This window comes from Protopterus annectens, chromosome 1.part2 (genome assembly GCF_019279795.1).
Source record: "Protopterus annectens isolate FY-2018-M chromosome 1.part2, PAN1.0, whole genome shotgun sequence".
NCBI classification, from domain to species: Eukaryota; Metazoa; Chordata; order Ceratodontiformes; family Protopteridae; genus Protopterus; species Protopterus annectens.
Window position 1 is genome coordinate 89,864,249 of NC_056727.1, and position 12,332 is coordinate 89,876,580.

General features: G+C 42.3%; 1 protein-coding gene across 1 annotated transcript in view; it reads left to right on the forward strand.

The window, feature by feature from the left end:
• PAPOLG (poly(A) polymerase gamma) overlaps positions 1 to 12,116 on the forward strand; it is a gene marked incomplete in the record, with an annotated part of 1,229,485 nt that extends 1,217,369 nt beyond the window's left edge. The window contains 1 exon segment of the mRNA XM_044054963.1: positions 10,884 to 12,116. Within this exon segment, the coding sequence (XP_043910898.1) occupies positions 10,884 to 10,982 (99 nt within the window).
• Positions 12,117 to 12,332: the final 216 nt, after the last annotated feature.

Below are 12,332 nucleotides of genomic sequence, written 5' to 3' on the forward strand. Positions count from 1 at the left end.
CTAAACCTAGCCATTCTCTATGACAACAAAGTGGATAATATGGGTAGTTTAGAGAACAAACCATTGTGTAAAAAAAGTTCCTATGTTCCAACACCTCATCCCAGTATATCCAGTTTCGAGAAACTAGTGTGTAAGGATATTTATAGGTTACACAGGGACATAAGGAACAAACACAATTTATATTTTGATTCTCAGTCTAACCTAACACATTTAGAGAGAGAATGTTTAAATAAAGTGATACATAACAAGGAGGTTCGTATCATGAAACCTGACAAAGGCGGAGGGATAGTTTTATTTCAGACTGATGTCTACAATTCTAGTATATATGACATATTACATCAGACTGACACTTATGAATGTATTTCTATAAATCAGATCAACATAGGACATCGACGCATTGATCTGGTTATTGAAGAATACTTAATAGACAATAGGATCACCAATGAGACATGTATGTTTCTGAAAAATGACTACCCGGTGCTGGCTAAAATTGTGGGGATTCCTAAGATACACAAATGTTTAGATAAACCCCCTTTTAGACCTATCATCTCTGGGTCTAAGTCTAAAACATTCAATATTGGTAGATGGATAGACCACCAGCTCAAACATATTTATGGGGTCATCCCACACATCATGAAAGATTCTTGGAGTTTCTTAGGGAAGTTAACCAAGGACAACTGGAAAACTGATCTTACCCTCTCAACCATAGATGTAGTGGACCTATTCTCAAGCATACCAAAAGATGACGGTCTGGAACATTTTTCTAACAGCTTGAGGAAGTATTCAGGTTTAAGTTGGGATAAGGTTTCTTTATTATGTGACATGATGGGATTAGTGCTGGAGCATAACTACATTGTATTTCAAGGAGAATATTTTAGACAAATCAAGGGGGTTGCTATGGGAGCTTCTTGCGCTCCCATTTTTGCAAACCTTGTGATGTTGGATTGGGAGGAAGAAGTACTATTCAAAAGTAATTTTTACACTGACATAAAATTTTATGCAAGATATTTGGACAACATTTTTATTCTATGGCAGGCACCCATTGAGAGACTGCAAGAATTTATGTCATTCATTAATAATTCCTCCCAATTCTTAAAATTCACTCACAGTATCAGTGCAATAAACATTCCCTATTTGGATGTTTTGGTTGGACTTGAGTACAATGGCTTCACTTCTAAGATCTACCGTAAGCCAACTTTTTCTAATGATTATCTATATTTCTCCAGTAATCACCCACCACACGTTTTCAAAAATATAGTTAAGGGGCAGTGCATTCGTGCGGCCAGGATGTCATCCACTGAATCTGTCATGAGATTAGAACTCGATGTCATTAAAAATTTATTTCTTAATCGTGGATATCCGGCCAACATGCTTCTAGATGTTATAAGTTATGTACAGAAGGAATGGGGAAATAAATATCCACCATTATTGGGTAATTTTGTAGTTAGTTTGAAAGGTGAAGACAATGAACACAAACTGTTTGGTCAGGCATGTATATTGACCTACACCCCATATACCAATTTCATTCAGGACATTCTGTGCCAACACTGGGATATTATTACAGCCTCTAACCTGGACCAAATTGTGGGACCTCTACCCAAATTTGTATACAAGACAGGTACTAATCTCAAAAGAATTTTGGAGAAGGCTAGTAATAACCTTGACAATTTAGATGCTTATAAGGGTACCAGGAAATGTGGAAGATGTAAGCAGTGTAGCCATATCAATGAAGACAGACACATTCGATTAAAAGACATTAACCACACTTGTATAAAGACCAGAACAGGGAATTGTAATACCAGTCAGGTGATCTATTTGGCCTCTTGTACATCATGCCCCGCGTATTATATTGGCAAAACTGAAAGATGTTTAAAAAAGCGTATTTATGAACACTATTATCGTATTCAGAAAAAAGATACCAAAAATGCTCTATTCAGACATATTAATGATCATGGGGGAGAGCATCAATTTCGTTTTGCCATTATAGACCAAATAAAGAGTTCATTATTTGGGGGTAATTGGAAGATGCGGTTAGCCGCATTGGAGAGTAGGTGGCAGATTATATTGGATGCCACGAGACCCCCCGGACTGAATGATTTCATTAGCATCAAACCTTTTCTGGTACTATCCCAATAAGTTTTGGTCTACATATTTTTACATTATATTTTTGTATATTTTTGAACATTTGTGTATACTCGTCTGTATTGTTCATTATATATTGGTATGAATTGTAAAGTATTGTTATTGTTTATGTACTTGGACCTTCTTACAACTGTTACAGAACATTTTAGCACAGTTATTATTGTGAATTGCTTTATTTTAGATTAGATAGTTATTTCAATATCTTACAAATTGTTCACTAATTATAATTTTATTAGTTATAATAGGCATATATATTTAAATATATATTTTTTTACCCTTGTATATATGATGGTTTACCAATTCATCATATACACATATCCCATTCTGTGATTTTGTATTTGTATTAGTTTGTTAAGTGAGATGTACACCTTTAAAAGTTTTGGCGGACTTTTCTATTGACTGACTCACTTTGACTATATAAATCAGGATGTGTGCATATTTTAAATGGTTCTGAAGAAGACTGGACTTTTCCAGTTGAAAGCACTAAACTGTGGAATAAAGGACTGAATTTTACTCTTTCGTGTATGAGCCTCTGTTAGGTGTTTACTGGTTCCATCTACTCATTCATAGTTGGTGACAGCTTGGTTATTTATTGTCTTTGGAAGTGACCTGATGAGGTTTTGTCAGGAACCACAGTTCTTATTTGAGCCCCCGTCCTGTTATTATTCCAGTTTTCTGCAGTATTATGATTGATCTGAAGTGGGTTTCGTATCCGATATGGATCTGAGCCGTCAGCTTTCCAAGCTAAGATCCGAGCTCCAAACTCCTCCCCCTTACCCATACTACACTGCAACCTCCTCCCAACCCTCAGATCTCGTTTGCTGCGGCTTCGCCAAGATTTGCTCTCTGAGCTCCAGGCAGGTAGAGTAGGGTTTTCCTTCTTTAACTGTGCAAAAGTTAGTTTAGTGTGCGTGGGTAGTGTTTACCTTTCCCTTTCTTCCTTCCCCCGGGTTTTCCGTTCAAAAAAAAAAAAAGTAAAACTTTGTGTTTTTTAGTTAGTGTAGGCCTCCCTTCCCGCCTCTGCTGTGTGTGTGTGTTTGTAGGTAGGGCTTTAGTTAGCCTTATTTGTTGTTGTGGGGGGTTGAGATGTCAGACCCCCAAAAGCCGACTTTCTCAAAATGCGCAGAGTGTGGTCATAAGTTGTCCCTGGCTGATGGCCACACTTTGTGCGTCGTGTGTTTGGGAGTTCCCCACCTTTTTTTAGGCTGCAAAATATGTGCAGCCTTTAATCCACGGGCCCTGCGGGACCACAGGACCAAGTTAATTTTGACTGGGCTTCTCCTGGAAAAAAAAACTTCTTCCTCTACGGCCACGGCTGTGGCTATATCAGGTTCAGGTCCTCCTCCCCTGTCCGGGACTCACACTCCCGTTTCTAAACAGAGTGACAAAGAGGCCAGGAAGGATAAGCATAGGGGGAGAGTGAAAAAGAGAGAGAGAAGAGACAAAGATTGGGGTCGTAAGAGACCAGCGGATCCGTCGGATCTTTCGGGTCCTCTTGTTAAAGTGGTTACTACCCCGAACAAGACTCCTAAGCCATCTTCTCTGCGGCTCCGATTCCCTAGATTTTCGCCGGAGGAGGAGGAGGTTCGACCTGCTTCAAGGTAATCCTTTCATCGGCCCTCTCGGCCAGTGTCTGTGGCATCATCCTGAGCAACAAGAAGCCTCTCGGATGCTGACATGGACCGGATGATGGGAAGGTTTATACAGACTCAGTTACAGATGGGAGTGTTGCTAGCTCCCCCTTCCTCCAGAGTGGGGGAGTTTGGCTCCAGTGTTTGCCCCAATAGCTCCTTCTCCGATCCATCCCCGGGTTTCGGAGTCCCTGGATCCGAGGAGCCCCAGAGTCAGGGGGTCAGTGCCGATGGTTCCTCCAACGTCGACACCGGTCATGCCCTCGAATATGTCGGATCCGAGCTCTCAGAGCCGTGATTTGGGCATCGGATCTGGGGGGGATGACTGTCATTGGCTCCATTATGGTCGGGACATACCATTCCTCTGGGTCAGTCTGTTCCAGATTCGGCTCCAATCCCTTCATCTGATCCGAGGGCACTGTTACTCATCCTGCTAGTTTTAAAGAAGCCGGTTCCCCTTTGGCCTTCGTTGTGGAGAGGGTTCTCTCAGGATGATCGAAACCCCTCACTCTTTCCTCGGAGTCCGTCCCTGCTCCCTCGCTGCTGAGTGTGTCTTCTGGCCTGCCATCCTCTCAGGGACAGCCTGTGTCTGAAATGCCCCAGACGGTTCTCCTTCAGGAATTTGAAACTGTGAGCCCTCCCCGAGGAGATTCTTTGCAAGGGCAAGAAGAAGCACATGGACACCCCTGAGTCCCTCACAGAGGATACTTACTTGGAGGAAAGGGAAGGCTCCCCCAGATCACCTCCCGAAGATGTCTCATTTGGAGACATAATGGAAATCCTCTGTCAGAGGAGAGGTTGATCCGCCCAGAAGCCTTCCTTGGACAAATCTGTATTCCTGGAGGCGTTCGACACATACCTCTTGTGTGCCTCCCCCCCCCCCCCCAGCTGATCCTCTGGTGGACCTCATTACCACCAGTGCTTGGAAGGAGCCGGATACTGTAGAACCTATACCTAAAAGGCCAGACAAAATTTTGAGCCCTCCGACAGATAAGACTGCATGGAGTAAGGGTTCCTCAGTTGATGCCATGGTGGTGGTGGTGGCGGTGGCCACTAAAAAGGAATTGGCTCAGGAGAGTTCCTCGGTCCATCCACCAGACAAGGAGTCTAGGGCAATGGATCGACTCAGAAAGCAGACATATGCTTCAGCTACCTTTGCCATAAGGGTGCTGAACTACATGGCCCACGTGATTAGACTTCAGCCCGACCTAGTGAAAGAGTTTGCTGAGTCTCCCCCGGAGTCTATTTCGGCCAAGGATAAACGCTCATTCTCGGCACATATGGCCACTCAAGTGGGTGACTAACATGTCCATGTGCCTACTCTCTCATGCCACCGAGGAAGCTGCTAGGGCAGCCGGGTCTGGCATTGGCATGAGGCATCACACCTAGCTCTGGCTTTGCGATTTTTCAGAACCGTTCAAGGCATCCTTCGCGAATGCCCTTTTTGACGGTTCGACCCTGTTTGGGAAGACTGTCTGAGATATGCTAGCCCAGAGTGAGGAGGACGGGAGGACACTGTCGGCCGTCGGGATCCACTTCTGTAACCCTCAAAGGTCCTTTTCCAGGAATCAGCGAGGGCAAAAGAAGTTGTGGTTCTGGAAGTCTCAGCATTCCCGGGACACACTGGACTCCTTTTCCCCTAGAAGCAGAGGGGAAAAGGTGGGCGCCGGCCCAGAGGCAGAGGGGGACTGAAGAATTTTGGGTCACGGGAACCATTCTGATCGACCTGCACAGCAGCCCTGAGAAGGTTGCCTGACTGCTCCACTCTGGAGGCAGTCAGGGAGTATTTTTCATAGCACCTAGCTCAGTTGGAAGTCTATAATGTCAGACCGCTGGGTGCTTTGGATAATATCCAGAGGTTATTCCATTCCCTTTCTGGCATCTCCCAGATGTTCCACCTGCTCAAAGAGAGGTGGCAGCTTTGGAAATAGAAAAGCTGCTAAACAAAAGAGCAATCCAGCCGGTCCCCCCAGATCAGTCCGGATCAGGCATCTATTCCAGGTTCTGTTTGGTGCCAAAAAAGACAGGGAACTTGAGGCCGATTCTCGACCTATCCACGTTGAATCTGTCTGTTGCCAAGGAGAAGTTCCGGATGATCACCTTACAAACATCCTGCCTTTCTTGCAGGAGGAAGACTGGATGTGCTCTGTAGACCTCAAGGATGCATGCTACCACATTATGATGGGCAGGCTATTCAGGAGGTTTCTACGCTTTTGACATGATGCCAATCACTATCAGTTTAGGGTCCTACCCTTTGGTCTCACCACAGCCCCCAGGGTGTTTACCAAGGTCATGGCAGTTGTAACGACCCACCTGATACTTCAGGGCATTCAGGTCTTTCCGTACCTGGACGATTGGCTCTTCACCACCCCCTCCAGGCATCAACTTATTCAAGCCAGAAATTCTTTCCTTCAGCTGTCAAATTTACTGGGTACCACGATAAACATTGCAAAGTCCTCTCTTCAGCCCATTCAGATTCTGGATTTCATAAGGGCAAGAATCAATTCTCACCAGGCAAAGGTATTTTTGACTCGACAGACTTCGGAACCTGACCCTCCATGTATTGGCACTTCTTCAGACATCTTCACCCCCAGCAGAACTAGTTCTGAGGGCCTTAGGGTCCATGGCAGCAGCTATAAATCTGGTTCCTTGAGCACGTCTACACATGAGTGTTACAGTGGACATTACAAGTTCAGTGGTTTCTGTTATACCAGCCCTTAAGTTACCTGATTCCTCTAAGCAAGATGTGTAAGACTTCCCTCATCTGGTAGCTTTAATTCTGGTATCTTCGGGAAGGATGCCCCTTTATTGCGACCCCACCCCAAGCCACGGTGATCATGGACGCCTCCTGTCTAGTGTGGGTGGGGGCACTGCTTGGGCAGGACTGTCTGAGGCAAGTGGTCCCCGAACGAGACCGTTCTGCATATCGGTGTTCTAGAGATGAGGGCGGTCCTTCTGGTGTTACAGGCCCTTCATGCTTCTCTCCCTCTGGGAATGATTGCAGTTCAATAAGACATGTCAGTGGTCTGGTATATCAACAAACAGGGGGGAACCAGGTCCTACCCGCTTTGTCAAGAGGCCATGAGAGTGTGGGAATGGGAAATCTCCACCAACCGTTTTTTGATAGCAATGCACATTCCAGGTCGGTCCAACATTTTGGCGGACAAACTGAGCAGGACTATCCTTTTACCCTACGAGTGGTCTCTGAACCCTTGTGTAGCGGAACAGATCTTCCTCAAGTGGGATCAGCCTGCTGCAATCTCTTCGCATCGCTGTCCAACTTGAAGTTGAAGTGCAGCGAGTTTTTCACTGTGATTCCCCCTTGGGGGGGAGGCCCCTAAAGACACTCTTGTCTATGCTTGGCCACCTGGTCTTCTTTATGCGTATCCCCCGCTACCTCTAATGACAAATTCTTGCAGAAAGCACGTCGGTTGGGGAGCATGATTATCCTCATAGCCCCATTCTGGCCTCGTCAGGTTTGGTTTCCTTGCCTATGGTCTCATCTAGTAGCTCTGCCCTCGAGATTAGATCCCATTTGTCATCTCTCTGGAATTCCTCCTCCAAATCTGGACAGCCTCAAGCTTACTGCTTGGTTGCTCCAGTTCCACTAATTGCCAGGACTGCCAGACTCTCTTCTCATGTTAAGTCCATTCTGGTGGCGGCGCACAAGTCCTCCACCCGAAAGGCGTACCGTAGTAAATGGAAGTGTTTTTCCATCTGGGCTTCTCAGAGAGATTTGGATCCATTTACTGCCCCAATTCCAGCGGTATTAGAATTTCTGTCTCAGATTTTCCAGCAGAGGGCCAGCTCTTCCACTGTAAAGGTCCAGCTGGCGGCTATATCTCATTTTCATGAAGGAGAAAATTCAGGTTCACTAGCTGCTTCTAGGATTTGTAAAACTTTCATCAAAGGCACCTTTTTGCTGAGACCTCCGATTAAGCATCCTTCCCGGCCATGGGATTTGAACTTGGATCTTCAGGCCCTAGTTGCGCCTCCATTCGAACCCATAGCGTCAGTTGATTTAAAATTTTTGTCGTGGAAGACAGCCTTCCTGGTAGCTATCACCTCGGCTAGGAGAGTGTCCAAACTTCAAGCCTTGTGTATGAAACCCCCATACTTAATTTTTCATAAGGATAGGGTTTCTCTAAGGACAAATCCTTCTTTCCTCCCTAAAGTTGCTTCATAGTCAAATATCAATCAGTCTATTAATCTCCCATTTTTTTTCCCTAATTTTCAAAACAAAGGGGAATACAAACTTCATTTGCTGGATGTCCACAGACAGTTACACTTTTATTTACATAGGACTAAACCCTTTCGTGAGTCTGATCAGCTATTTGTTTCCTTTGCCAAGCCCTTTTTGGGGAAACAAGTTTCAAAGGTGACTCTTGCTAGATGGATTTCACTTTGCATTTTGCAGGTGTACAAGGATTATGGATTACCAGAACCAGACAGGGTTCATGCTCATTCTACTCGTTCTATGACTACTTCTGCTGCTTTCTGGTCCAGAGTTTCTTTGGATGACATTTGTTTAGCGGCTACCTGGGCTTCCTCTCATACTTTTATTACTCATTATAAGTTAGACATGGTGTCTAGAGAAAGGGTTTCTTTTGGTTCTGTAGTGCTCCGGAATATCCTTCTATAAGGGTCTCCCAAGGTCTTTGGTAGCTGGGAACTCTGTCCCACAGCTTGATGATCAAATGAAGTTAACTACTTCAGATAAAGAAGTTGTGTACTCACCATAACGTTCCATCTACGTAGTGTCATCAACCTTCCCTCCCTCCTTCCCTCTGACCTTAGTGGTCTGTGATGGTCCTTGGACTCGGACTTAATGGGTATTGTAAGCTTAGTCTGTGTGATCAGGTCAGGTTATGTCTCTTGGGTTGATGTGTGTCACGTTGTGGGTGGCAAACTTGATCTGAGGGTTGGAAGGAGGTTACAGTGTAGTATGGGTAAGGGGGAGGAGCTTGGAAAGCTGCCGGCTCGGATCCATTTCAGATCCGAAACCCACAGGTTGATGACAAATGAAGTCTAACTATTCAGATGGAACGTTATGGAGAGTACTTAACTTCTTTTTATATTTGGAAGGTTTTATAATAGCAGTAAACTCAGTCTGAGGTAATGCAATGGTCAGGGGCATTACGGGGAAAGGTAAAAGCTCTGAGTGTCTGTTCCTAGAATCTAAAGAAAAGCAGCCAAATCTGATCTGAGACCCATTCGTTGAGGAAGAATGAAAATGGACAACACAGATGCATAGCTATGGTGAGTGCATAACTTTTATTTACTGTGCATTCACTTAAATGGACTGTTTGCCCTTTGTCTATTCATATAATGTTTGAAATCTACAACGTGTCTCTGTACAATTTTATTGCTGTTTATTGTGCCTTCATGCTTAAATTATGGCTGAAAAGGGTCTGCCGACCAGTCCACTTAGCTGGTTATCAAAATGAACTCTTATCATTCGTAGGTTATATACACATGGTGAGAAAAAGGTATGATAGCCTAAAGTAGCTCAACAGGTAGTGCACTCACATTTGATGCAAAAAAGCAGTGGGTTCTATTCCCACACCCAGTAGATGGATTAATTTAGGATTAGAAAATAGCCCTAGTAGTATTTGTTGCTCTCACCACCTCTCTCTGCCTGGATTGGATTCTCAATCAAAACTACAGTGCAGTTAGTCTGGTAGTTGGCTCACTGGGTTAAGGCTGTAAGCTGTAGTTCTTGTGGTACAGGGTTTGATTCCCATAGCTCTCATTTGCCTGCTGTTTGTCTTTGAGCAAGTCACTTAACCAGTCAGTGCTTGGTGGAAACTGAAAATTTGAGAGAGCCTTCTCAATGGTCCCCTGGACTACAAGGCAAATAACTACCTATGAGACAAAGGTAAAAAATAATTTTGACTTTCAAACTGCTTCTAGTTATTGCACAAAATGTAACCCATTTTTTAATGAATTTCTCTCTCTCTCTTTTTTGTAATGTTTTCTCCTCTTCATTCATTATGACTGTCAAGAGGTGAGTTACTTCACTAAAAGTTGGAATTTCAGAGCTTCTCCATTTTTTATCATTATAGACTTTTTCATAGTCACCAGGGAAACAGTTGCTTAGCTAGTTATGGATCAGATTGCTACTCTGTGAAACCTACTAAGTAGGTTTCATCATTCAATATTACATGTGCATTATTGAGATCTTGTAACATTGTCTGAATATCACTTTTGAAAGTCTGCAGTGCATCACACTGCCAGAATGACACCAATCCCAACTTAACCAGTTACATTTCCAACATTAAATATTAGGGACTCTCTAAACCCTACCTAATCTTGTGTATACAAATATTTATATCTGCATTTCCATGCAAAGATCCTGAATGCTGCCCACCAGTTTTCTGTACAGTCTTCTCCAGCCTTGTCTCACTTTATCCATTATGGTGTATGGAATGGTGTTAGGGCCTTAAATGGTTTTGAAATCAGAGCTCTATCAGAGGACCTTGCTTTACTTATGTTAGTAAAATGTAACTGCTTGTTTCTTTAGCAATTACCCATTGCTTCATCTTAAACTGCCTGTGCAGAAACAGAAAGAGTCGAGTCAGGTGAAAGACCAAAAGTTTCTTTAGCAGAGGGCTAATCTAATACTTTCCCACTGTCTACCATTTGGTTGCTTCCTCTTCCACTGCCAAAAAAAGTTGGGATTTTAACATCCTTTGCTGTAGTGGCAGTGTATTTTTCTGTCTCCTATGATATTGTTGAGGTGCATTTTTAGGAAGGCAGCCCCTTTACTCCTACAACTGAAAAATAATTCAGATGGGGGAGCTGATGATCTCATTGCCTCTAAATATGTAAATTTACTGTAGTGCTCTGGTGTCTGATCCAGAATTGTGGCCTTCACTGTACTTGTTGCTTGTCCATTATAGACATTAGTTCTATATGATCCTCAAGTGTAAAACTGAAATGTCTGTATGTTGTACATGCCTCCTTTAGCGATACTAAGTCAACTGATTAACATCTATACTTACTGCATTATCCTTTCAGTGACCCAAGTTCTTTTTAGCCAAGTATATTCCAGTTGGTATATTTTCTTACTGTATTAATTTTAGTATTTTGTGTACAATTTTTTTCCAGAGACTATCCAGTAAAGAACTACCAGATGCAACTTCTCCTGTACCAACAAGCAATATTCGAGTCATAAAAAATTCTATCAGACTAACTCTTAACAGGTAGCTACAGATGTCCGCGCCTATTTGTGCCATGCAGAATATGTAATCAATATATTTCTGGTGCTGTTGCCTTGCAGATCATCCATTGGTAGAGAATAATTGTTTATATACCTGATTGTTCTTTCTGATGCAAGGCAGGAAGTTTAAACAAGTGTTGTGAATTATGGCATCTCCATTTTAATATACTAGAATTGCAAAATGTTTACCTTGGTATAATTTTTCATGAATTCATTGACGGGTCTGAAAGTAGTCGGACTTTAAAAACTGATTTTTAATTTGCCTAAACTCATTTACAGTCTTTATTATGCACCTGACAGATTTTCTTCTGTGGATGTATAATTTTATGTCACAGAAGTTTATTGTATATATTGTAATGTATTGTCTGACTTGTCTTGTATTGAGATTAGATCATTTTATTTGTTAAAAAGAAAAAAAAGAAAAAAAAAGAGAAAAAGTTAAAATGCAAAAAAGTTTCCTCTTGCATGTGGTGGATTAGTTGGTGGAACTGTTAAGAGAATTCTCTGGAAATTCATTCTTATTTCTGTTCATAATATTGAAAGCATTTATTCTACACTGTAACCAGTACATACAGTTGACAACACAGGTTTCAGGAATAGTTTTGCAATCATGTTTTTGAATATCATGTTAAATCCTTCTAAGCTAAGGGCTAGAAATGCTTGACATCCTTGTATTTTGTACTTTTAATTCACTACTGGTTGCCTCCCATGGAGGCCCGAAATAGTCATGATTTCCAATCCAATAGCTGTATGGTTCAAATTTGTCTGCTTTTGTGCTTTTTTTTTCTCCAAGACGTAACTGATGTGAGAACGACTTAAACATGTTAGAACCTAGCCACAAAGGTATACTCAGTTCAGAACCTTGTTTGAGGATGGCCTTGGCATAGAATGACATTTACCACATTACCCTGCATGTTCCATTTTAATGCTAGCAGTGAGCAGACTTCAGTATTTTCATATTTGTGTAATTATAAATGCACATAATACCAAATGCCATACTTGAAGTTTTACTGTCAAAGGTCAGTTTTGCTTTTGTTTTTCCAAATCAGAATCCTTATGTATTTTCAGACTACTTTTGTATTTATAAAATACCATATTTTTCAACAGGTGGAAAAACCTCATACTGTTGTCTTGTGCTTTATTTCTTTAACCAGAATTAGAAGTATTGTTTTTATCCTATTAGTGTGGGAGAACTGATTTAGAGAGCACCTTGAGTAACTAAATGGGAAAAAAAAGTTTTAGTAAAAATGCACATGGATTACTTTAACACCTTATTCAATTATCGCTTAAGACATTGTCAACCATCCATTAACAGAGAAAAAAACAAACCATATTAA